Source organism: Pituophis catenifer, unplaced genomic scaffold (assembly GCF_029215685.1).
Source record: "Pituophis catenifer annectens isolate HBS135680 unplaced genomic scaffold, rPitCat1.0.hap2 SCAF_2, whole genome shotgun sequence".
NCBI lineage: Eukaryota > Metazoa > Chordata > Lepidosauria > Squamata > Colubridae > Pituophis > Pituophis catenifer.
Window position 1 is genome coordinate 159,352,063 of NW_027256882.1, and position 27,998 is coordinate 159,380,060.

Here is a 27,998-nt window from a genome sequence, read left to right on the forward strand (position 1 = left end):
AGATGTAATATTTCTTAGCACTCTGGAGAAAGATCAGGACCAGATAACATCCATGTGGACAAAATTATATTGGCTCCAAAAGGGTTCTCCGGTGGGCCTTAGGAAAGCCTGATTGATATATAGGGCAGGGGGAAGACTCATTCTCCACTTAGAAGTCCTAAATAAACTAATCACAGCTCAGTGTGTGCCTGATGGGGGGAGAAAATCTACTTGCAGAGAAAGACCACCTTATCTGTCAGGCCTACAAACCAAGAGAAAGTTCCCTGAATGACAACAGCTGTGGTTCAAGAGAATGTGATGAAACACCAAGGCAAAAGTTGAGGCAAAGGAAAGCCTACCTTTTATGAGGGGGAAAAGCCCTCATTCTCCACCTAAAAGTCCAGAACAAATGTTACACACTTGTCTGCTTCATAACTTAATTTTGGAGGGAACAGGCCATGTCCAACTATTGTTTTTCTAAAAAAGAAGAATGTGTTTTGCTTGGGGGCTTTGTCATTATTTGTTATGTATTGAATTATTTATTATCAATAAAAGGAAAGAGGGTGTATAATAACCTTTGGCTGAAAGTGTGAGATTTAAGGAACAGCATGGGGGAGAAGAGGCAAGGAAGTGAAGATGACAGCACAAGTACACAGTGGAAGCGCTACCTTCTTTGTAAATGTATGTTGATGTGTGTTCAGAAAGGACAGGGTTAACACTTAATGCAGCCACCATCTTGTTTCTCCCCCACCCTTCCTCATCAAGGATATCTCTGATGAGCCATCTACAGGGAGTCCTCGACTTATGACCACAATTGAGCCCCAGATTTCTGTTGCTAAGTGAGACTATTGTTAAGTAAGTTTTGCCCCATTTTATGACCTCTCTTGCCACGTTTGTTAAGTGAATCACTGTAGTTGTTCAGCTAGTAACATGGTTGTTAAGTGAATCTGCCTTCCCCATTGACTTTGCTCGTTAGAAGGTCACAAAAGGGAATCATATGACTCAGGGACATTGCAATCATCATAAATGTGAGTCAGTTGTCAAGCATCCGAATGTAAATCACATGACCATGAGGATGCTGCAATGGTCCTAAGTGTGAAAAATGATCATAATTCACTTTTTAGTGATGTTGTAACTTTGAATGGTCACTAAGTGAACTCTTGTAAGTCGAGGACTACCTGTACTTCAATTGCGAGATGCAGTAGGTTAAATGATTTATATAAGAAAGCTGGTTACTCCATGGAGCCAAATGAAGGCCCCAAACCAACTGAAATGTTTAGTTTTCTTTTGACTGATTTGAATTCACTTAACTTAAATTCACCATTTCCAAACAAGACCAACAACTTGGAGACAACAGTAGTTTGACCTTTTAGATTTGCATGGTCTAGCCCAGTGGTGGGCTGCTGGTTCACACTGGTTCAGACGAACCGGTAGTAAAACCGACGGGAGGCTCCACCCACCGACCCCGACGTCATCATGACGCTTCTGCGCGTGCACGGGCCCATTGTGAACCGGTAGTAAAGGTAAGTAGAACCCACCCGTGGTCTAGCCCCACCCCCAAATTATGCCTTGGCCACATCAACTCATCAATCAGAATTGGCGGGGGGAGGGCTGACCTTACATTGTGATGGAGGACCTCCTAAGCAGGTGTTACTTGGGAAACCAGGATGTAAGATGCAATAGTAGTTTATCTCAGCATGCCCTGACTTTTCTTTACATTTATGAAGTAGGAGGGAAAAGTGCTGCTTTGTTTCTTTCCATCTTTGCTGCTCCCAGATAAGATGGCAGAGCAAAAGAAAACATTGACTGCTGGAAGATTGGTAGGAGGAGGGGTCCCCAGGCTATGGCACAGTCAGGCACTGTCACCTTTGCCAAGGTAGCCAGGTCTACTGGTGCCACTGGGCTTCCCAGCGATAGCCAACGTACATGTGTACAAGGCCACTAGGATAATTTTCTAGTGATATGTTGACTGCCTTGAGTTGTTTATTTATATCCTGTTCTTATTTTTACAAGCAAAAATTGGTGCGACATGACAGGCATGACTTGTATATCAGTCTTTAAGCTCCTGTCATGTTTTATTCTTACTGTTCTTACGAGGACAATGAAAGCAGGCATAAGGGGGCTGTTAATATAAATGAGAAAATTGACATACGCAGCAAAACCAGCTGAGATAATACTGATCACCCAGTCACTTGTTGTCTGAAGCTACTTCAGTCAAATTGTCTTCCTTGTAGCAAGTTTGTGATTAGCAGCAGCAGCTCAGGGGAAGGATATAGGAAGCGATTTATAAAGCCTCACAGAGCGCTTAGGGGGCAGAGTAAGCAATCTGGCATTCTGATGAGGCTAAACCAGGGGTGGGCAACCTTAAACACTCAAAAGAGCCACAAAGGTCCTAACCGGAAGCCCCATTCAATTCTGGAGCCAATCAGAAGTCTAGTTCCCCCACCATAGAGTCTCCTCCTAGTGTGGTGTCCTTTTTCCTCTACCTGTCCTAACCGAAAGCCCTATCAATTATGGAGCCAACTGGTGACAGGGAGCTGCAGCAGAGGGGTGAAAGAGCCACATGCGGCTCCAGAGCTGCGGGTTGCTGACCCCTGGGCTAAACTATAACTCTCGGCCTGGTTTACAATTGTTCATGCTTTGTAGATATGTTCAAAGTTGTAATTCAGCATACCATTGGAGGGCTACTGCTTTTATCTGTCTTCAGGCAGGTAATACCGCAGGTTTAGCTGAGACTATTTCTCTTTTGCAGGAGAACTCTATTTTGATGCAGCTGCTGCCAAAAAATACAAGCAGGGAGCTGATCCCACCTATTAATTTGAGGGGAGGTGCATCAGTTTGGGAATAAGCAACTGAGATCAAGAATAGGTGGATATTTTAAGAACTGTGTCAACACATGTTGTTATAAGCTTTGGCTAAGCCACCCTCTCTTTTGGGGTTTAGAAACAGGCCTTTCAGATAGGTGAGGAAATTAACACCTCTTCCTTTAGAAATTAATCACCAAGAATGTGTTGGTTTTTAGAAAAAAAATCTGTTCAAAAATTGTTGAGGTTTAACATGAGCTTTTGACTCATTAATTATCTCTGTTGGGGCAATCTCTGAAATGTATATAAGGCAGTATTCAGGGGAGGCCTAGAAAAGAAAATTTGGCACTAATTTCATATGGATTATGCAATGAGAGCAAGCAGTAATGGGCACTTCCAGACAAGACTGTTCCTAACCTTTAGAAAGGAGTTTGAAGCCCATCTGCAGGGGTCCTCACTGCTTGAATTTCACTTGTTTGCACTTCACCTCCACAAGCACTAAAAACATGATAAGTCAATCAAAGTTCATGCGCAATAGAAGTTTGGAAAAAATGCTACCCTATCTATTTTCTGCTCCCCGTGGTGGTGGTGGGGAGAGAGAGAGAGAGAGAGAGAGAGAGAGAGAGAGAGAGAGAGAGAGAGAGAGAGAGAGAGAGAGAGTGTCGGGAGGCAGAGAATAGATGGGGGCAGGGCCAGTCAGAGGTCGTATTTATCGGTTCTCCAAACTACTCAAAATTTCCGCTACCGGTTCTCCAGAACTGGTCAGAACCTGCTGAATACCACCTCTGCCCCCAGTTCATATCTGCCTTAGAAACAAGTAGAGCTCCTGCCATTCATTTCTTAATCCCTGAAGTAAAAGCTTTACCTCTTTAATGTTTGTTGTTTTAAAGTTGAGGCAATGTGCCAGTTTAAGAGAAAAATAACTTTAACTGCAAACAGTTCCCTTCTTCTGTCTTATTAGTAATGCAGTTTCCAACAGGGCCTCTTAACTGTGTTTACTCCCTGGAAAAAGCCATCCTGCAATGATTATTTAATCCCAATCCTGAACAACCAGCCCTGCTGGCTTGTCCCTCTGATCTGGCTGATAAAACTTTTCTGAGCTATCGATTAGCTTTTTACAGATAAATATCTCTTGGTCACGTTTGTGGTTCTGCAATGCAAGTCTGGCTTTTAAGGAAGGTACTATGCAGGTTGTGTTGTTTTTTTTTTTAACTGGATCAGAAATGAGAGACAGTGCAATCTGATGCCCTGGCTGGTACCTCCCACAAATGCTTAGAATTTTTTAACACGGATTAATAGGAATTAAACATAGAGGGAGAAAAAATTGTTTAATTATATCAATGCAGTTTTCATTCAGAAGGAATGAAATCAAGTATCTTGTCTTGGTCTGTTCATCTCTTTGTCCTGGCCCAGTTCCACCACCCCCTTTTTTTTTTTCTTTTTTTTTTTGTTGAGGATGGGTGCAGAATGCCAGCCAAAGACCAAGGATGGCTCCTAGCCCTAAAATTAGCCAAGGGCCCCAAACGGAAAAATTCTACCTAGCTGCAAGGTTCCTACATTAGGAGCATATCATGATGATAGATCGTTAAGCCTGAAGGTAGACCAGTATCTTTGGTAACAATCAGGCAAGTGGAAGAGTGGGTGGACAGGCAGGCTTTGCTGGCTGGCTTGTGGTAGAGAGGACATGTGGTACAGCAGAAAGAGCTGAGCTCCCTGGTATAACACAATTTCAGTCAGAGAGGAAGACATCCGATTTGAGGATCCACTCTGCATGGACGGTGTGTTCCTATAGTTTGATCACTAGGTGGCGCTCAGTGGCGCTGGCAGAGCTTGTGTCAAAGAGACAAAAACTGTGTCAACTGTATGCATGTAAGAATGGGTGGAACTTCTATCAAATCACCAAAATGCTACTTTCACACCCACATATACAAATAGTCCTCAAGTTACGATCACAATTTATGTTGGTAAGTGAAACATTTATGAAGTGAGTTTTGCCCAATTTTATGACTTTTCTTGCCCCAGTTGTTCCGTGATTCATTGCATTTAAGGTAGTAACGTGTTAAATGAATCTAACTTCCCCATTGACTTTGCTCGTCAGAAGGTGACATAAGCTGATCACATGACCCCAGGGCACTCCAACTGTCATAAATATGAGGCAGTTGCCTCTGAATCAGGGGTGTGAAACTGGCGACCTGCGGGCTGGAGGTGTCATGCGCAGGCCACGCCCACCCTAGCTCCATGAAGGGAAAAAAACATCGCGATGCATCATGTGATGGCAAAGTGACACCGCAAGTTTGACATCCCATGCTCTGAATTTTGATCATGTGACGCTGCAGTGGCCGCAAGTGTGAAAAACGGTCATAAGTCCCTTTTTTCAGTGCCATTGTAGCTTTGAATGGTCACTAAATGAACTGTTGTAAATTGAGAACTATCTGTATATACTTCTGTTAGGATTGGATATAACTCTATTTGGAAGATTTGAACATTTCTATTTCATTCTTTAAAAAAAAAGATGCTTCCCAATTAATACTGGGTCCTATCGGTCGCTGGAATACAGTTGCCACAATTACTAACTGGTGCCGAACGGAGGTCAGGGATGATGGGCCTTTTAATCCAGCGTCTGGGAATCCAAGCCCAAGAAGCCTGGCATTCCCAGATGAATTGGTTGCTTGGACAGCAACCAGCTGCTGGAGGAGAGGAGACACACAGATGCTACAACCAACCAGAGACGGGGCTTCCACTAGAATGAAACAATGTGCTGGAAATCACCTACTCTGAAGGGCTTAAGATAGCTCAGGCCAGAAAATGGCCATTTTGAACTGAAGCTGGAAAATACAGGCATGGGGTGCATTTGCAGTGGGGGGAGGAGGAAGAGGAGGGGATCCATTCAAAACAGCTGTGGTGGCACAGTGGTTAGAATGCAGTATTGCAGGCTAATTCTGCCAACTGCCAGCAATTTCATTCTCACCAGCTCAAGGTTGACTCAGCCTTCCATCCTTCCAAGGTCGGTAAAATGAGGGCCCAGATTGTTGGGGGACAATGTGCTGACTATGTAAACCTCTGAGCGAGGGATTTAAAGCACTGTGAAGTAGTATATAAGTCTAAGTACTATTGCTATTTCTGCACTGAGGAAGTGAGGAGTGGCCTGTACTGGTGATGGGCCAAGCAGAAACCCAATTTATTGTAACCATCAACTTTGTATAATTTCAGTAATTGGGCTGAAATACAGGAGGAAGAGAAGGAAAAGGAGGAGGAAGAAATTTGCTTTGATCTCTTGGGGTGGGATAAAATGATTTGCAAATGAAAATAGCACTTCATTTGAATTAAATTAAAACAATTTATGGCTTTACGAGAGAATTTGGATCTAATTAAGGTGACAGGGCTCCTCAATCAGGAACAGAGATGCTGGGAACCTTGCCTTTGGCATTCTGTTGTTATCTTCATAATAGTCCTCATAAACCACTCTGGAGTCAAAGGGGAATGTGGCACACAAATAAAGTTTTCCACCTTCCAAATTATTGTGGCTGGGTTAAAGTGCTAGCTGCCCAAAGGCCACAGTGCTGCTTTCAAGATTTAAGCTCTTCCACACCAACAAAAAAGGTAAACAGTAGTTTAGACAAATTTAGAGGACCAAGTTAGATAGCAAGTGTACTACAGTATTCTCTGATGATGATGTGTTTATCAGGATTGGATTGGATTTTTTTTTTTTTGACAGTAGACAAAAAGAGCACTTTTAGCATAGAAACAATTTCTATAGTAAAAAAAAAGACAGAAAAGGAAGGAAGGAAGGAAGGAAGGAAGGAAGGAAGGAAGGAAGGAAGGAAGGAAGGAAGGAAGGAAGGAAGGAAGGAAACAATATTAAAATGAAAGAAAAAACCCTACTGTGTGACACAATACAACAAGCGTTTCTCTAGTTATTTACAGTAGCAAAATAAAAAAATCTTATTATTCATGTTTGTACAAATTATTAGAGCACAGGATCTGATGCTTTTGTCAAAATAATTAAATACTTTAAATAATTAAAGCAGCATCACTCATTGTGCCTCAAGCTCTGTCCCTTTCATATGTATATGTGACATCATGGCATATTTACAAAAGGGATGGTGCTTGCAATAGGATGGTACAGAGCTGATTTCATCATTTCACTTCCATGACCTCCTTCCCCAAACATATACCTGCATGGCAGAGCCCATTTTTGTACCCTTTCCATGATGGGAAATCTTGCTGGAGTTACTGCTGTCTTAACCCTTTGCTAAGTCGTTTTGTGAGCCTTCTGTAAATCAATAGTTCTCTTAAGCCTCACGTACTGCATTTAGCCCAGGGCAAAACAGTTAAAGGGGGTGCCTTGAACAAGACTGTCTGAAACATGGATTTATTTGCCACTAAGCTGAGAAGTTTAGTTATGAAGGTTCATCATGCTGATCTTCATGATATGAACCCTCAGGAAAAGATATCAGGAGGCCTTAGCCTGAATTTGAGACGTTTTTCCCCTCTCTTTCCAGGTCCATATAAACATACTTTGTGGAATATTCGGGGATTGCTTAGCAAATCCCTAGATAATACAACTCTAAATATTCATTTAAGCTATATAGATTATTTTACTAATAGTAACTGCAGGTAGCCCCTCACTTACAAACATTTGCTTAGTGACCGTTTGATGCAGGGGTGGGTTCTACTTACCTTTACTACCGGTTTGCAACGGGGCTATGCACATGCACGCGCTCTTCTGCGCATGCGCAGAAGCATTTTGATGACGTTGGGGTCGATGGGCGGAGCCTCCCGCTGGTTTTACTACTGGTTCTATAGAACCAGTGCGAACCGGGGGCAACCCACCACTGGTTTGATGTTACAATGGCACTGAAAAAAGTGACTTATGACTGATTTTCACACTTAGGACTGTTGCAGCATTCCCATGGCTTTATGTTCAAAATCTGGGCACTTAACAACTGGCATGTATTTAGGACAGTACCGTCCCTAAATCATGTGATCACCATTTGTCACCTTCCCATCTGGCTTCCGACAAGCAAAATCAATGAGGGAAGCCAGGTTTGCTTAACAGCCACATGATTCACATAACAATTAGAGTGATTCACTTAACAACTGTGGCAAAAAAGGTCATAAAATGGGACAAAACTCATCTAACAACTTCCTTATTTATTTAACAACATAACTTTTGGACTCAATTGTGATAGTAAACTGTGGATTATCTTTAACCACAGATATTTCACAGAATCTGAGTAAATAAATCCTATTTATCTGCCTGCATTACAAATGCTTAGAGGGACATTTTCACCAATTGTTATAATATTGTGCTTATTGCAATTATTTGTTTATCCAGAGGTTTTACCATGTTGCTGCATTATTTCTATGAACGTAATAAAGATCTTTGACAAACATTATACAGTAGTAGCCAAAATTGTGGAAACCTTTTGAGAAAAGTGTATTTTCTGAAACTAGCTAATAACACCACTTTTTTTTGGAGTAGTACCATAAAATTATATGTCAATGGAAAGATAATTTAATCAAGAATGTAATGCAATAACTTTTAAGAAAGGATTTGCTATTAGAATAGCAGTTACAGTATACAGAAGAAAAGTGAAACTTGTAGAAAAAATGAGATATACGAAAATTGTCACCATAGAAAAAATGAGATATACAAAAATTATCACGTCAGTTAATACTTAGTTGGGTAACCTTTAGCATGAATTATGGCCTTACGTCTTCCCATGGAGTGAACCAAGTCTTTTAGTTCTGCAGCTGTTATAATGTAAAACCAAGATTGAATGATTGCTTCTATTAACTGGGTTTTATTGCTGGGTCACTTCTGACTAACAAGTTTCTTTAGTCGGCTCCATAGATTTTCAGTTGGGTTAAGGACTGAGCTCTTCCCATGCCATTCCAGTAGTGAAATATGATTATCTTGAAACTCCAATAAAAAGTGGTGTTATTAGTCATCAAACCTCAAAAATACACTTTTCCCAAAAGGTTTCCACAATTTTGGCCACTACTGTAAACAAGACCAAAATGTCATCTGCATATAATAATAATTTATGTTCAATTTTGCTCACATGCATTCCCTGAATTTGTTGTTTTAAGCATACCAAAGATTCCAAGACCAAATTAAATATCAAAGGACATGGTTCACATCACTTCTTGATTACTTTGGAGATAATTCCATTGATTATTATTCATGAGGAATAAATTAGAATAACAACAATCTATTCAAGAAATAAATGCTACAGGAAAATTATTTCTGTTCACATCTTGTACCGAAAACTCACTTTGTACCATATCAAAAAAAAAAATTCCCCACATCCAGTAATGCCAAACAGTTCTATAATTTTCATCAATATAAAAAACTAATAGTCATCCAAAAAAAATCTAATGTTATCAAATATTTGACATTCTGTCATAAAGCAGGATTTGCCCAATGAATTATTGATAGTAATACCTTCTACAATCTGTATTTCAAAATGTGTGTAAATTTATGACCAGTGTAACATCTAATTGGACAGTCCTTTCTTCTGCTCTTGAATTTATACAAGATTTGCCGAAGTAAATTACTGATGTATTTGATTGCAATTAGTTTTATTTTGCTTTTTCAACAGAGTAACAAGGAAGAAGCTTTGTTGTGGAATAGTATTCTTTTGCATACATACACTTTTTCATTTCTTAAATTCATTTCTCAAAAGTTTAGCACTTTTGGCCAGAGCATTTTTTTTGTTGTTAGTTGCGAAGTCGTGTCCAACCCATCGCAACTCCATGGACAACATTCCTCCAGGCCTTCCTGTCCTCTACCATCCTCTGGAGTCCATTTAAACTCATGCCTACTGCTTCAGTGATTCCATCCGGCCACCTCATTCTCTGTTGTCCCGTTCTTCTTTTGCCCTCAATCTTTCCCAGCATTAGGCTCTTCTCCAGTGAGTCCTTCCTTCTCATTAGGTGGCCAAAATATTTGAGTTTCATCTTAAAAAAAAAAAGATGAATCAAAAATTGGAATTAAGATCACTGGGGGAAATATCAACAACCTCAGATATGCAGATGATATCACTCTAATGGCAGAAAGTGAAGAGGAACTAAAGAGTCTCTTGATATGGGTGAAGAAGCTTGAAACTCAACATTAAGAAAACTAAGATCATGACATCCAACCCTCTCAATTCCTGGCAAATAGATGGGGAAGAAATGGAGGTAGTGGCAGATTTTAATTTCCTGGGCTCCAAGATCACTGCCGATGGGGACTACAGCCAAGAAATTAAAAGATGCTTGCTCCTGGAGAGGAAAGCTATGGCAAATCTAGACAGCACTCTAAAAAGCAGAGACATCACCCTGCCAACAAAAGTGCATATAGTCAAGGCTATGGTTTTCCCAGTTGCAATGTATGGCTGTGAAAGTTGGACCGTAAGAAAGGCTGAACGCCAAAGAATTGAGGCCTTTGAACTATGGTGCTGGAGAAGACTCCTGAGCAAACTCACTAAGTGGTTGACAGTGCTAGTGATGTGTAAACAGGATGGGATGAGAAGATGCAAATCCATATTGACAGAAAATTAGACTTGATGATGTCCATTGATGAAATAACAAAAGGCAATGGTTCCAACAAAAATAAATTCTGTCTCATTAACATATGGGGAAAAAAACAATGAAAAGATTGAAAACAAAGCCAAAATCACCCAAGGGAGCTGGTGGCGGAAGATGATTCAACAATCAAAATTATATTGACAATTCAAATTGAACTGGGATTAGTTTTCCCCTCCCTACTTTTTCCTCACAGTACCTAGATGACCTATTTCTGAGGGAGCCTGTTTTCTAGGCATCTGCATAAAAGATTCAATATGTATAAGTCCTTAGAGAATACTCCGTTGCATATTCATCATTGTTTTCCAGACAACGCCACAGTGATGCAATGGGAAGGGCCAGTCCTACCATTGTTGGAGGAAAATGGCAGGAGTGAAGGGATATCCTGGAATGTCTCTTCTGCCCAGGATGGGAGGATCAAATAAACACAAAGAGAATCAACTGCATCCTAGGAAGCAAATGTTTCACGTCTGGGACAGCAGCAGAAAAAGCAATAACAATCCAGAGGTGAGGTTCCTAGTCTTGTACATTAGAGATTTGTCACCCGTATCTTATTAACCTCTAAATATGTTCTTAGTGTGGCTATGTAGAAGTGATTCCTAAGGCTGTCACCCAATGTCATATGTGAGTCAACATAATAATATCAATGCTTGAAGCAGCAATTGCTGTCTATGTTCTATCCTAATTCAGCCCTGCGAGATAGACCAAATTTGGAAACCAAAGATACATAAGCTGAATGATAATGATCATTCAAAGATAAGGTTAGAGTAACACAATCTTGTAAGTTTGAATGTGCTCCACCCCTCTCCCTCACTTTATCTTCATGAAAACTAGGGACAGCTGTGTCTGAGATATATATACCAAGATATTATGAAGCCCTAGTTCAGTGAAATCACAATTCACTATTTCTGGGCTTTTTTTCCTTTCTGGCAGCCAGCAGACCCTTTGCTGCCCATTGGGAGCAAAGGGTCTGCTGGCTGCCAGAAAGGGGAAAAAAAGCCCAGAAACTAGTGAATTGTGATTTCACTGAACTAGGGCTGCATAATATTTTGGTTTACGTAGGTAGAACCTGGCTAAAGAGAAACATAAAACCTATGAAAAAGAAAGAAAAACAAATGTATATATATTCCTAATGATGGCTTATCATTGTTAACCGCATTTTGATTAAACTTCTTGAAACAATTGCTTGAATGATCAGATGCAGGTTTCAGCTCAGAAAGGTATGAAAATAAAAAGAGTTACAGTGGTTCCTGTATTCATCGTTAATTGATTCCGGGAGGCACGACAACTACCAAAAACAATGCGTACCAAACAATTTTTTCCTATAAAGAATATGGTAAGCAACTGACATCAACAAGTTCTAGCTTATGGTCGAGTACCAAACAAACGATGAGTACCAGGACAAAATTTTCACGGCAAAATGCATCGACTACCAAGCTTGACAAGTTTCAAAGCAGTCAGGTATCAAGTTACCACTGTAATTGGATTGAGATAGGCAGCTCTAGAAATTGAATAAATAAATAAATAAATAAATAAATAAATAAATAAATAAATAAATAAATAAATAAAAATACTTTGGGAATAAATATGTTTAGAAATGTAAAGATGGGGGCAAGGGGATGGGGGAAGAGAGATATTACATTCATTTATTCACTCCTTCCATTGATCAACCACTCAGTCACAAATTTCTGAGCAATGTACATAAAAAAAAAAAAAGAAAAACCAGTAATAATAAGTACAGGTAGTCCTCGATTTATGACCATGATTGACTCCAAAATTTATGTTGTTAAGTGAGAATTTGTTAAGTGAGTTTTGCCCCACTTTACAACATTTTTGTCACAGTTGTTAAGTGAATCACTGCAGTTGATATGTTAGTAACCCGGTTGTTAAATGAATCTGGCTTCCTGATTGTCTTTGCTTGTCAGAAGGTCGCAAAAAGTTATCACGTGACTCTGGGACGCTGCAACCGTCATAAGTATGAACCAGTGGCCAAGTGTCTGAATTTTAATCATATGACAGTGGGGATGCTGCAAAGGTCGTAAGTGTGAAAAACGGTCCTAAGTCACTTTTTTCAGTGCTATTGTCTCTTTGAACGGTCACTAAATGAACTGTTGTAAGTCGAGGACTACCTGTATTGAAATTGTTTGGGTTTGTAAAAAAATGCACATATAAAAAATAGAAAGGAAAAGAGATATAGGTGAATATATTCTGAAATGATATAGACCAGCAAACCACTTTTATAATCTTGCCAAGAAGACATCAGGAACTTATCAAAGCCAGAAGTTATTACTTGATCTGGAGGCACCCACAGACTATAAGACCACTGGTAATAGCAGATGTGACAGTTGAGCTATCTTAGCATAGGATACAGCGGTGAAATCTACTTACCTTCACTACCGGTTCGGGTGCGCTCCCACGCGGGAGCACCTCTTCTGCACATGCGCGGAACCTTCTGCACATGCGCAAATGGTTAAAAAAACAGGACGTAATGATGTTCCGGCGGGTAGGTGGAGCCTCTCACCGCCGGTGCTACCGGTTCAGTGAGCCAGATAGAAGCAGGGGGATTTCACCGCTGATAGGAAACTTCTTCTTCTGGCTTGATTTTAAGCCCTCAGTGAGATCTGAGGTAGCAGCTGATCCTAGGTAGCAATATTTTTTAAGCATCATTTCTGAGAACAATCTGGCTGAATAATTCATTTCAGTGGAGCTTAGATAGGAAAATGTTCTTTGCGAGTGGGTTGCATTTGGATTAGTGAACATTCTATAAATTTTTTTTCCAAAGTAGGTTGTGCAATAGTTTATGTTTCTATTTCAGAATTCATTTTCATGTTCTTTTTTATTTTTTTCCTCCCTGAAATCCTCTTTTATGCATTTAGTTTATTAAAGATTCATAAAAGCTAGTAAATTAAAATTTAATGAGTGAATGTTAACACAAGCAAAAGCCCTGGTGGGCAGCACATCAAATTTCATCCACACCTGATGCTAAAAAAGAACATTCACACTAATGCAATTCTGTTTCATGCCTGTCGTTCCTTTGGGCATTTGTCTTAGTTTGAATGAAATTTGAAAAAGGAGGATTCACTTGATTCAATTCTCCATTCATCCTACAGTATTCTAGTGAGACAGTTTTCCTGAAAGTGAGAACAATTAATCAGTGGAACGACTTGCCTCCAGAAGTTGTGGGTGCTCTAACACTGGAGGTTTTTAAGAAGACATTGGACAATCATTTGTCTGAAATGGTCTAGATCAGGGCTGTCAAACTCCCGGCTCGCAGGCCAGATGCGTCACATGCTGGCTATGACCAAGCCTGGTTTAGCGAAGGGGGGGAAAGTCGCGATACATCACATGATGCCACCATGACGACGTGAGTTTGACACCCCTGGTCTAGATCCTCCTGCTTTAATAGGGGGTTGGATTTGAAGATCTCCAAAACTCTTCCAATACCACTCTATAAAGCCTTAGTAAGGCTTAGTAAGGCACCTAGAATACTGTATCCAGTTTTGGTCACCACACTATAAAAAAGATGTTGAGACTCAAGAAAGAATGCAGAGAAGAGCAACCAAGATGATTGGGGGACTGGAGGCTAAAACATATGATGAACAGTTGCAGGAACTGGGCATGGCTAGTCTAGTGAAGAGAAGAGAAGGACCAGGGGAGACATGATGGCAGTGTTCCAGTATTTGAGGGGTTGCCACAGAGAGGAAGGGGTCAAGCTATTTTCCAAGGTACCTGAAGGCCAAACAATGAATGGGTGGAAATTGAACAAGGAGAGATTCAACCTGGAAATAAGAAATTTTCTGGCAGTGAGAGCAATCAATCAATGGAACAGCTTGCCTTCAGAAGTTGTGGGAGCTTCATCACTGGAAGCTTTCAAGAAGAGACTGGACTGCCATCTGTCAGAACTGGTATAGGGTCTGTTTGGGCAGGGGGTTGGACTAGATTTAATTTAATTTCCAATTTATTTAGATGACCTACAAGGTCCCTTCCACCTCTGTTAATCTGTATCTTCCAATTCTGATATTCTGTTATTTTATTCTGTTATTCTGAGATGTTCATGAAACTTATCAAAATTTTGAACGTCTTTTAAAAATTCTTCAAACATTCTAAGATCTTTGACCCAAAATGAAAAATTATGGCTGAATTTCATTATTGGGAAAATCTAAGAACAACCTAACGATAAGAAGGATTTTTTGAGAAAATTGGTCACAATCTTGCTGAAACGTCTGTGGCCATCCTTAGAATAATTTCACCTGAGAAGGAATTTTAGCTTTTGCTCTGCAAGCTGCTTCAAGAAAATATTTGGCTCTAATTCCAGTTTTTATTTTAAAAAAACAAAACAACCTCTAAGACATGGACTTTAAACATTTTCTATAACTGCAGGAATTAGATGCCAAAAAATTCTCCAATATACATTTTAGCCATACTTTTTGTGAAATCAGGTATCAAAAATTATCATATTTGTTATTGTAATTGACATTGGTTCAGTGCCATATTGTTCCATTTCGTCATGTATTTTTCCATTATTCAGGTTCCCCTTCAAATGGCCAGAAGACAACATGAATTTTTCACATTATGTGCAACTTGGTGGCAAATGTATTAAAGGGTACTTTTGATCTATTCAGTGCCTCAAGTCTGTGAACAAAAATGTTTAAATAGGATCTTATGAAATGTTGTTCATACAAGTAGGTTTCACAAACATTTCTGCCCCATACCTGCTTTATCCATCCTGTTTGGATAATGAAGACTATGAAAATGAAAGACGTATAACTCATTCTTAGAAACCAGTAAAGAATCTGGCCACAATCTGAATAGGTTTTGTGACATCATCACATAGGGAAATACGATTGCTATTAGCATAGTATTTGGTATTACTCTGACTGGCATCTGTGACTCTAGAACACAACATAGCCCAAAGCAGTGGAAGGCAAAATAACTTCAGATCAGCAGAAAAGAGAGGAAACATATGCTGAGTAGAAAAACAATAGTCCCTGTCCACAAAACCTTCTTTTATCCCCAAATTTCTGCTGGTGAATGTGCAGCACAAGTTACACATTGTGTACAATATCTTATTTGTTTGTTTAAAATATGCCTGTACTGCTCACTTCCTTAATGGCTTAGTGCACCTTTCAGAAAGTGAATAAAAACTACTGAAATATACCATGTAAACAAACAATCAATGCAATTACATGATGCATTTTAAAGCATATAATTAAGGGGCTAAACAGCTACACTTATGAAAATGATGGATTCAATTAGAAGGTCCGAGTAAACAAGGATGTTTTGAACCCTCTCCTCAACTCTAATCATGAGGGTCCTCAGCTTCATACTCAAGTGGCTTTCTCTTCTACAGCCTGAGCTATGCCAGGAAGAAACCAAAATAAACTGGGGATGTCACATGGACCTGTGACATCCCCATGGACCTGTGGTCCTACGTCCCTCCAAGATCGCCCCATTGATAAGGACATATGAGAACTTGGTCCTATAGCACAGAGGCCCCCAACCTTTTGGATACCAGGGACCGGTTCCATCGAGAGAAGTTTTTCTGCATGGTTTCACATGCTGCCTGCATCCCTCAGAAGGGGCTTGGATTGTTTGCGTGGCTCGGTTTCTGGCATGCCATGAACCGGTGCTGGTCCACGGACTGGGGATTGGGGACCCCTGCTACAGCAGACAAAGCTTTACACACTCCATCTAAATGCATACAGATGCATTTACTTGCATGTTACAAAATAAAATATGAGAACTCCCACTTTTCAGAGAACGAGAATGAAAAGAAAGACAATGAACCATCTTATTTGCTTCAAGACCGCCAAAGTCCCTTCCAGTCCTATAATTCTATGATGTTATGAATGCTCTGAAATAATTCTAAAAGATTTTTCAAAAACAGGTTAATGCTTTGAGAAGAATGCCCCCTCTTCCCCCAATCTTTAGGGCTTTTTCATTAACTATGGAAATTGTTTGGGATATTTTAACCTAGAAATACAGTAGTCCTGATTCAAAAATTACCCTCAGGATGACTGACAGGTTTCTCTTTGGCCCCACCTACACTGGGTTAAACCCATCCCTTTCTCTCTATAAATGCATGCAGCATGGCCCAGCAAATTTACTCCTTGCTCGTGGTGCCTACAAATTCCATCTTAACACCCACTCGGTGTCTACTGCACCAGCCATGGCTACTACTGCTGAAAGACGAGCAGAGATTCTTAGCCCCAAATTTGCCTGGGCTGTTCTAAGTGAATTTGTAGGAACTGCAATCTTTCTCTGCATTGCCTTGGGTGCCTCCTTCAAGTGGCCTTTGGAAGAGCCTAACGTTCTCCAGATTTCTTTGGCTTTCGGACTAACCGTCGCAACCATGGTTCAGATCTTTGGGCATGTCAGCGGCGCACATATCAACCCAGCTGTCACCCTTGCCTACTTTGTGGGGAACCAGATCTCCATCGTCCGCTTTGTATTTTATATGATCCTACAGGTGCTGGGAGGCCTTGCTGGTGCAGGAATCATCTATTCCGTGACACCCGGAGAGATCCGCTCAACACTATTTGCCAATCATGTAAGTCTTTCTTTGCCAATTAATCTGAAAGAAGTTTGTGTGCATGACTCCCAAATTATTGCTTTGGGTCAGTGAATGAACAGAAGCCAAACAGGCAATTCTTTAAGAGTCCCTCTGACTTTGCCAAAAGACCCTATGATATAATTATCTGGGTGCTCTCTTAAGGAATTAACCAAAGGGTAATAGGGTGTGATTCTAGCCAGATCCAATTTTCCATAAATTCCTTTCTGAAGCAACTTTCCACAACAGAAGCAACAATCTGATCTTGTTAAGAGCATTTAGAGTTGACATGTATTTAGGCCGTGAGATGTGTTCTTTTAAAAAGAAGAAAGGTAATAACAAATTGTTATGCATAATTGTTATGTAGCATATGGTACTTGTATTAGAAGTTGTCTTTGAGATCTCCTTGTGGGACAACAGGAGAGAACATAGGCATTGTGAGGTTTAATTAAAGAAGACTCAAAAGCAAGGGAACTGACTATCTTTGAAAGTCTCTAGACAGAGTTGGCCCTGCAGTGGCAAGGAAGGGAGTCTACCACTGCTGAGATGCCCTCATGGGTAGCCCTCCATGGTCTGCTATGATTGAATCAGCAGCCGGCCACTCACACTTGGGGAAATTCTTTCATCTGAAAAATGTGCTACTTCTACAACAATTATTGAAGAATTCCGCATACATAACAAACCCTGCAGCCAAAGTGGGGGGTGGGGGATTGACATGTTATTGAGCTTTTCGACTCCCGGTAGGCCAACCATGGATAAATCCAAGAAAAGAAAAGTTTCAGAAGAAAACAGAATTCAACTACATATGCTAATTTTGTGGCTGTTCAGGAAATAGTCAGGCACGGGAAGGGTTTTGTGGCTCCCGGTGTTTTCTTTTCTGTGGGAAACAGGTCCAAATGGCTCTTTGAGTGTTTAAAGTTGCTGACCAGGGGTGGGTTCTACTTACCTTTACTATCGGTTCTCAATGGGACCACGTGCATGCTAGCTTCGCTTGCATGCATGCACACGTGCTTCTGAGCATGCACACGCACTTCTGCACATGCGCAGATCACCCATGATGACGTCATGGCAGGTGGGCAGAGCCTCCCGACGGTTTTACTACCAGTTCTATAGAATCGGACCGAACCGGGAGCAACCCATCACTGTTGCCGATCCCTGTCCTAGTAACATATCTTTGGGAAGACAACACCAAGACTGTGTTGGTGGGAAATTTACAAGGACACTGTAACAAGTTGTTTGTGTTGTGCCTGTGCTTTTTTATTTCCTTAACTCTCCTTTCTGACACTTTGGCAGGTCCCCAAAGACGTATCTGCAGGGGAAGCCTTTCTGATTGAAATCGTTCTAACTTTTTCTGTGGTTATGTGCATCTTCTCTGTAACCGATAAGCGCAGGAGAGAGAGCAGAAGTTATGCAGCATTGTCTATCGGCCTGGCTGTCACTATGGCTCACCTTATTGGGGTGAGTCGCTTCATTTTATTCTTTACAAGTTATTAAGCAGAAGGATTCACTTGTAGGAAACACAGCAGAAGACATCTCCCTATTAAAGAAAGATAAAGGAAAGAGGGCAGGAAGAGTTAGGTAAGATTTTATGAGAATAAGGGGGAGGGGTCACTCTTTGTGTTGACTTGTTTCATTTTGTTTTTATAAACTGACATTTCGAGGTTATCAAAAGTTGATTTGTTTATTTGTTTTTTAAGCAATGCTTTACTTGAGGAGGCTGAGTAGAAGGCCAAATGCTTTTGAAAGACTCTAGATCAGTTCAGATTCAAACTTGGTGAAACAAAAAATTTGTAAAAACTAAAACCGAGGAAATTTGAGAAGCCACAGATGTTTTGACACACAGCTGATAAAATTTCTCACATCAGTATCAAAACAATTCAGTTCAGAAATTGATATAACCATCACCCTTGATTCAGAAGCCCCATGCAGAATAGGTCTGCCTTAATATTACTATTAAAGTGCAGAGATGAAACTCTGCAAACAGTAGTTAATTGTAGTTAATTGTATTTGGATTTATTTGCAGGACAGTCTTTTCCACCCATTTCCTAAGAGTTGGAATGTGTATCTAACCGAATAAACACATATGCTGGAATGATAATTTTGTTTCCATCTTTCGTATTATATTTACAAATGTGTGACATTGTAATGCATGCAATATTAAGGAAAGCATTAACAAGCAGGCCAAGTGAGGGCAGGATCTAATTTATATGTATGCATGCAAATTTAGAAATACTTTTGATATTTTCAATAGAATTTCAAAACCACTCACATAATGTAGGTGATTATGACCAGATGCCTCATGGATCTTCCCAGTCTGCTGTCTAGATGCTCCTACAAATAAATAACTTCAACTTCATAATGTATTTCCTTTAAACTGGATTTGGCATATACGGTAATCCTCTGCTCCCTTATATGAAATCTCTTCATACAGAGAGCTATTCCCTATACAGGTGCATACGTGGCAACCTTGCATGTTTCTGATAGGGATCAACACAGCTTCCACTGTTGTACTGAAAGGAAGTAGTGCTGGATACCAAATATCAAGATCACCCCAAATTTATATCTACAGGGGAAAACTCAAGTGTCTGTAGATAACGTATATACAAATGTTGTTGTAATGGGCAATAAGAAATGGGAAATATCCCGACAGTGATGTTTATCTAAATGAGGCAAAGAATCTCCACAAAGGAGGCAATAATAAATTATGCAGTTCGGAGGATAAAGTAGGAGAAAAGGCCCCCATGAATAGAATACTTGAAGTCAAATCTTTTTTCAAGCTGAGCAACTTTGAGATATGTGGACTTCAGCTTCCAGAATTCTTAGCAAAGGAAGCAAGCTGAGGAATTTTGGGAGTTGAAGTCCAGGCATTGGGAAACATTACTTTAGACTATCATCAATCTAAATTAATGCCTTTTCTTCCTTTAACAGATTTATTATACTGGCTGCTCCATAAATCCAGCAAGATCCTTTGCCCCTGCTGTCATACTGGGAAAATTCAGTCCTTTTCACTGGGTAAGATTCTCTTTGCGGACTCTGTCAGCCCAGATCGTCAATTGTTAGCCTAGATTACATAAACCTCCTTCACACCAAACTTTCTTCACTGATAAACCTTCATCCAAGCTCAGAGAGCACCAAGGACTTCATAAATATATTCTGCTTAGTAAACAGTCAAGTATTAGCTAAGCATGAAATCTGTTCTATAAGTAGAATATGAAAATCAGAGGGAGAACTGCAGCAGTTGTCTTCAGAACATACTTTGCCATGAAGCACATGGAGAGGAGATGAAACCATGGCACCTTGGTAGAAATCACTGGTTCTTCTCAGGTGTCAAAATATTTGGGTCAGATTTGCTTCTTGGTAGTTTGTCTAGCAATGGAACATCTAACCCATGATATACAAAGGATTCTAGCCTGAGGAAGCAATGTTTTTTGTATTCTTCAAAGTTGCTTTTCATTTGCTTCTTTCTACAGATCTTCTGGATGGGACCTTTCACAGGGGCTATCTTGGCTGCTGTAATTTACAACTACGTCCTATGTCCCCAGAGACTGAGCAGAGAAGAGAGGCTGGCTATTTTTAAAGGTTTCTTTGACCCTGAAGATAATCTGCAGCAGCCACCAGGAAATAGGGCTGACGCACGCTGGAACAGTGAGTGTGCATGAGTGATTATATCAAATTCTGTGTGAATGGCTTCACCGCCCACCACCCATTCTTATTATGCAGAACACAGAGAAACAATGTCTTACCATGGCAAGAAAAAGAATAAATTAAGGTGTTCCTTAATTAAAGTCTAATCTAATGCCATGCCTATTTAGTCCACCACAAGCAGATATGGGATTTAACTCCAGGCCAAGGGTTTAAACCGTGCGTCAGGTTTCGAGGTTGTCTCAAATAAATTGCATTTCAAACAAAGTCCTTGAAGAAAAACTCCCATTTATTAAGCACGACATTCTGAATCCGACTCCATTGCAGCCAACACTGACTTCCAGACCCAAAACCCTCCCTTTCCGTTCCCCACTCCCCTGCTCTCATTGGCCATCTTCCAAGTCACTCCACCCCTGATCTACTGCTCCAGCTCAAAGGAATTTCCCCCCTCCCATCCCATCTCCTAGGGGATATTATCTCCAGGGAAAATAAGTAGGTGAAAAGTCAAACGTCCTTTTCCAGACGCCTCCGCTTCTCCTTCTTATGTCAGCACTAGAGTAAATGCAGCTTGAAGTGCTGACACCATGCTTGCAAGCCAGATTAATAAAAGGATGTGCCATGATTGCCAAATGCTCATACTGTAAATGTTATCTGTTTTGTACAGATAGAGGCCAGAGTTGATGCTTATGTGTATATGTATGAACATTGGCATTGCTTCTAGTTAAAATGGTTTATAACTACTGCATCAGGGAGGTTAGACTTTTTGATTTCCTTGGCCTGCCAGCCAAGATATATTTATAGGCTGCGTAAACAGAGAGATAGAATCAAGATCACGTGAAGTGTTAATACCACTTTATAATGCCTTGGTAAGGCCACACTTGGAATACTGCATCTAGTTTTGGTTACCACAATGTAAAAAAGATGTGGAGACCCTAGAAAAAGTGCAGAGAAGAGCAACACAGATGATTAGGGGACTGGAGGCTAAAACATATGAGGAACAGTTGCAGAAATTGGATATGTCTAGTTTAATGAAAAGAAGGACTAGGGGAGACATGATAGAAATGTTCCAATATCTCAGGGGCTGCCACAAGAAGAGAGAGTCAAGCTATTCTCCAAAGCACCTGAGGGTAGGACAAGAAGCAATGGGTGGAAACTAATCAAGGAGAAAAGCAACCTAGAACTAAGGAGAAATTTCCTGACACTTAGAACAATTAATCAGTGGAACAACTTGCCTCCAGAAGTTGTGAATGCTCCAACATTGGAAGTTTTAAAGAAGATATTGGATAACCACTTGTCTGAAGTGGTGTAGGATTTCCTGCCTAGGCAGGGGGTTGGACTAGAAGACCTTCAAGGTCCCTTCCAACTCTGTTATTCTTTTTTTTTTGTTCAGAGTCAATCATTTCCCCCCATCCATGGAGTAGTCTTACTTGTTAATATATCTGATCAATAAGATCTGCATCTACCTACCTTCCTTATCTAAAATTTGCCAGCTGCTTCTAGAAATCACTGACTACATTGACTGCAGCATCAAATACTGGTGGGGGGTGGGGTGGGGGAACTCCACAGCTGCTCTCAGAAGAGCATAGGTTAACCAGCCCAATGAGTTCATGGCTGTCCATTTAAGTGGACACTAACTGCCCCAGTGGAATGAAACAACATATAGGCAGTATATAGAAATCAAGCCTTACATTTAGGCCAGGGCTTAAAACCTAGCCCTTTTCTTCTCATCTTTTTGACTCTATGGACTTTGGGACATACTTTTTCCTGCCTTGAGAGTCAAAGACTTCAGCTCAATGTTTACGGTTATGTCTGACTTGGTTCCTACCTTGTCGGGTCGAACACTGATAGACCTTCCTCTCAGGTACTTTTGAAAAACAGTAGTGTGTCCGTAATTGTGCTTCCTGGAACCCTTTAAATTGTCCTGTTGGCTTCTCAAATTGGGAGCATCTGTTGACCTCAGAGAGCAAAACATCAGATCAGCCCTGCCTCCTACAAGTAGTCCTCGACTTACAGCTACAATTGAGCCCAAAATTTCTGTTGCTGAGAAATTTTTAAGTGAATTTTGCCCCGTTTTACTTTTCTTACCACAGGTTACCACAGATTGTTAAGAGAATCACTGCAGTTGTTAAGTTAGTAACACGGGTGTTAAGTAAATCTGGCTTCCCCATTGTTTGTGCTTGTCAGAAGGTCGCAAAAGGGGTTCATGCGACTCCCTTGTTGTTTGTACAACTCTTTGCAAATGCGTGTGGTAACTGGAAAATTATGTTGTGCGGTTCTCAGTCTTGATTGGACATGAAAGATCATGAGAATACAGTTTCGGGACTCTAAAATGTGACTGTCCCATGTGTGTGCCTGTGGTGGGTTGCCCCCGGTTCGGTCCAGTTCTATAGAACCGGTAGCAAAACCGGCGGGAGGCTCTGCCCACCCGCCACGACGTCATCATGGGTGATCTGCACATGCACAGAAGCATGTGCGTGCTCTTGTTGCGAACCAGTAGTAAAGGTAAGTAGAACCCACCCCTGGTGTGTGCGTGTGCATTTGGGCCAGTAATATCTATATTGTACTATGGTTAGCTCTATTACTAACTAACCCTCTGCCAATTTCAGATCCCCCTGGTCAGGAGAACCATCCCATGAACTATACGTCACACATGTAACTTGGAAAGCTTCGTGGAGTGATACTTACCTTACCACCCTGAGAAGTGATATCCGTCAAGCCTCATATTCCTGTAAAGCCCTTGTGACAATATTCTGATCAAAGACTTGGCCCTGCACTGGAGAGGAAGCAAAGATAGGTTCACCCTATGAAGGAGAAGGCCACATCCATCTCAAAGTCACCATATCCTCTCTCTGAGCCCCATTACCTCGTAAGCATTTCCGCTTCAAAACCGTGGCTCAAATTCTTCTCTGGATTGTGGAATTAATCAGGCAGCAGTTGTGGGGTATGTAATATAGAAAGTTAATGGTGTACTAGATGTACTTTCTCTTAAATTATATTGTTGTTAATAACCCAGAAAGTGATCTTTTATCCATTAAAAATAAATGAGTGGATATGAGTATTGTTATATATATATACACACACACACACACACACACACACACACACACACACACACACACATATATATATATCATGTTGAGAGCCTTTTTGACAGAAAACATTGGCTGATAATACAAATAAAATGTTATTACACTCCTCATGTTTGGTGAATATTTATCTTTATGGTGAATCTTTATGTCTTGGATAGTTCAGGAATCATTTTCTTGTTCATTTAAAGAATTTATATGCCTTTTCTGTGTTTTTACAAATTCAACAAATCAAATATATGAAAAAGCCAAACAAAATTGCAAACACACACACACACACACACACACACACACACACACACAGAGAGAGAGAGAGAGAGAGAGAGAGAGAGAGAGAGAGAGAGAGAGAGAGAGAGAGAGAGAGAGAGAGAGACCAAAGGCCTATCTATTCCAACAGTTTATTTTCTCTCAGTAGCCAATTATTCCTAAGGTTACCAATGTACAGGTTAAGATAAAATTTTCCCCTGTCCAGGTGTGTCCAACTGTCGGGGACTGTGCTCATCTCAGTTTCTTAGCTGAGGGAGCCAGCGTTATCTGAAGATACTTCCATGGTCATGTGACCAGCATGACTATATGCTGAGGCACACAGAATGCTGTTACCTTCCCACTGAAGTGGTACCTATTTATCTACTCACATTTGCATGCTTTCAAACTTCAGGTTTGCAGGAGCTGGGGCAAGTAATAGGGACTCACCCTGACACACAGCACTCAGGTCTCAAACACAGGATGTAAGCTTTCCAACTGACAAGCTCAGGAAAAGTTTACAGTCGTTGAACCAGTTCAGTCTGAGAGAAATAATTGCTGAAAATCACCCAGTGTCTGTATTCAGGACATCCTACAAGTTCTCCGAACTTAAATCTGAAGCAGGAGTGCAGCTCTCACTAGAAAAGATTGGATAACTCTTACAAAATCCATTTCTGTATCTGCAAATCTATCGCAACACAAAGGAAGTTGATTTAAGGAAACTCTTTTCCCATCCTTCTAATGATGTTTCACGTTAGGAGAAATTTCCATATTCAATTGGTTTTATCTTTACTTGAAATCTTGTGTCAACATCAAGATATGAAGATTGAATCCACCCTGAATAAAAGAGCACTGTAATTTGCTTGGCAATTAGCTTTGATCAAAATAATATTCGTTTATAGTAAGGTTTCTCTCATCAATGGTTAAATCATAGATGAGGAGGTTGACATGGGGTATACTCATGGGATCTGGAGGGTTGGGGTGGGGAGTACCCCTCTCAGAGATGTGCCTGTTTTGGTTTGGGGGGGACCGCATCAGGCAGGAACTTGGGTGTAATAGCCATTGTCATTTGGGATATACTACTGATGTTCAGAGGCACTGCATCACAGAAAATTGGATATGAGACCCTGTTTCTTAGATTGAGCTCTAGGGACCTGTTAAGATAGTTGCTGTTATATCACCACCTCTCCCCCACTGCATTACAGTCTACCTACCTGAGCGTCTTGACTCCCTGCCTGAGCATCTTGACATGGCTAGATTGGCAACAGAATTTCTCGGGTATATTGTTTGAGGTACAGTCATTCAATCTGCTTTCTCTGGGGGTAGAGTTGTGGTAGTTTGGGATTTTATGGCCACTATGTCAACCTTAGGTCTGATCCAGGTTATTGAGTACTCATCATATAACATTGGTCACACGCCTGATCTGTTTTCCTTGTTTGGGCATTGGCAGTAGCATCTGGAATTGAGGGAGATCACCCTTATTCCCATGTTATAGTAAGGCCAGTGTCTGATTTCCACTTGAGACGCCTAAAGAAGAGTTCCAGAAAAAGCTTTGGATGTCCCTGAAGGCCTGCTGCAAAATTCAACTAAGACCTTAGTCATCACGTGGAATGAAAGGGTGGCTGCAGCCTTGATTGCACTAGACTGACTGTCCTCTCATGGACACTGGGGCTTCCTTCAGCTTACAAAGAAGCTGAAGGAGATAAAGTAGTAGAAGAAATACCTGTCATCGATGGGCCACAAGAAGTAAACCCAACCAAGGACACCCTAGAGCTGCTATTAAGGTCTACTGAAAAGTAGTAAGGGCAGTATTTATCTTATGATGTCCATAGTTAGTCATCCAATACTGTACTTCCTGCACTATCCAGTAGCCATATTACAAGATATCTATCTCTTATTTGTAAAAGTGGAATCAAAATTTCACCTGCAATTCCACTGAGAAGGAATATGTTAGACCTCTGTTGGCTAAAGGTGCTTGGATTCACTTCAAGCTATACTTCAGTCCTGAGGTCCCAGGAAGATGACTGAGACCCAGTCTGGTTAGGTTAACTGAGATGAGTTTGTTAGTCCTGGTGAAGCATACAATGTTCTTGACCACCTGTATTTTGAATCCAGGTTAGTGAGATATATGTGATTGGGTCCTGGCGACAGTAGATTCATCCTTGTGGAGTAGGTGGTTCTGCCATCTCTTAAAGAGGTACCAAGTCTCCTCCCAAAGAAGTCACTATTGGACCTGACTCTGGGCAATTTTCATCCTTGTCTCCAATCTTCCCTTTTTAGAACAGGTGGGGAAATAGTCACATTGCATTCAGAGAATTCTGAAACAAATTAACTTGAACCCTTTTGGTCTGGTTTCAGCTGGGGAACATGTATATTAGTTTCCAGGTGCAATTAATAGTGCTGGTCTTTGCTTATGTTCCCTTTCTGGCAGGGATGTCCAATCTTGGCAACATTGAAATGGTGGACTTCAACTCCCAGAATTTTGGGAGTTGAAGTCCACAAATCTTAAGGTTGCCAAGGTTGGATACCCCTGCTTTATGGTCTTCACTGTTTGCCAAACTATTTGCTCCACATGAAACATACCCGCTAATATTAAGAACAGAACTGAGCACATTTTGTCAGTATGCCATGTGCACAACCAGAACCCACATTTACCACAGGCATGCTCCCGGTATTCTGTGCAAGCTGGGATTCATGATCTACCTATGCTCCTCTCACCTCCTTATGAGAAAGTCCCATTTGGCTATGTGGGGATTAATAAAGAAATGTAGGATTGCCATGCTCGGCTGCACTGCCATGTACCTCAACATTCAGAATGGGATGTTCTCTGGGTAAACATATATGAAAATTGCGTTTGCAAGAGCAGACAGGCAGAGCACCAGATTTTGGAGTGCAATTTTCATGATCCTTTAATGGGAGTTGAGCTCCAAAGCTCTGGAGGATAGAAGGTTGCCTATCCTTGGTGTTGTTACAACTGGGGGACCATATCATAGAAAGCAATATTGCAGGGTACTTTTTCCACTTCATGTTGTCTTACCCATATGACAATATTATAGCAGGGGTGGGTTCTACTTACCTTTACTACCAGTTCGCAAGCTTTTGCGCATGCGCAGATCACTGATGATGACATCCGAGGTGGTGGGCGGGGCCTCTTGCTGGTTTTACTACTGGTTCTTGCGAACCGGTCCGAACCAGGGGCAACCCACCACTGTATTACAGGATCCTTTCTTTTAAAAAGTGGCAATATATTTGTCCAGGGATCCAATCAGCAATGTCTATTTTCAGCAACCTCTGCATTTTTCATCAGTATGGCGTCCTCCAAATGTTGTAGAACCACCACTACTAGAATTCTCATTGCAGTCATACCTTTAAGAACAATAAAAAGTTCTGAACATAATGCAAAAGAATGCAAAACAACGATAACAATATTACTACCAAAAATCAAAGGTATAGTATTCTAAAAATAATACAATATCAAGATGATTTCAGGAACATAACATAAAACAAACCAGACTGTAATACCTTATCAGCCAGAAATTAGACTAAACTTTAAACTTTTTTGAAGGTTTTTTTTAATAAGAATTTTTAAAAAATATTTCCTTTTAAGTCTGCTTTTGACACTGATTTGAAAATGTTTTCTTATTCAGGTATGTTCTCACGTTTTGATGATTGTTAATTGCCATAAGTGATTTATGTAGTAACTAATTCTGAATGGTTAATTAGAATCAAGTTGACATCTCATTTATTGCACATTTCCTGATTTCCTAGCTTCGTTTATGTGACTAAATTAAAGAAAAGAGGACATGAATCCATTTGATCTAAATTCTTCCATGCATATGCACAGTTCACACTTCCTGCGCCAACATGCAAAAAAGATGATCTTAAATTAATATACGGCTATCATATTTGGGTTGCAAAAGTCCAGATGACCATTAAAGGGCAACAAACATTCCTTTTTTATTTGTTATTAATCACTGCTTGCCTGGAATCTTATGGCCATTTAAATGCTGAAGAGTTATAATATAATTTTCAATATCACAGTCCCCATTATGAGTTGCATATATTAACTGAGGCTTTATAGTGGTCTTGACAGGGACACAAAAATGGTTACTTTCACTGCAA

General features: G+C 40.5%; 1 protein-coding gene across 1 annotated transcript; it reads left to right on the forward strand.

Annotated features, from left to right (window-relative positions):
* Window positions 1-16,368: 16,368 nt before the first annotated feature.
* LOC139310275 (aquaporin-5-like) lies at window positions 16,369-20,564 on the forward strand. The gene is made up of 4 exons (XM_070934436.1): window positions 16,369-16,905; window positions 18,199-18,363; window positions 19,834-19,917; window positions 20,376-20,564. Exons 1-4 carry the CDS (start codon window positions 16,369-16,371, stop codon window positions 20,562-20,564), a joined length of 975 nt encoding a protein of 324 aa, XP_070790537.1.
* The last annotated feature ends 7,434 nt before the right edge of the window (window positions 20,565-27,998 follow it).

Bases quoted from the DNA above. Each gene is read 5' to 3' on its own strand.
- LOC139310275 (XM_070934436.1), top strand. From the start codon at position 16,369: ATGACTGACAGGTTTCTCTTTGGCCCCACCTACACTGGGTTAAACCCA. The intron at 18,364-19,833 runs GTGAGTCGCTTC...TTCCTTTAACAG, and splicing joins CTATGGCTCACCTTATTGGG to ATTTATTATACTGGCTGCTC. The intron at 19,918-20,375 runs GTAAGATTCTCT...TTCTTTCTACAG, and splicing joins AATTCAGTCCTTTTCACTGG to ATCTTCTGGATGGGACCTTT.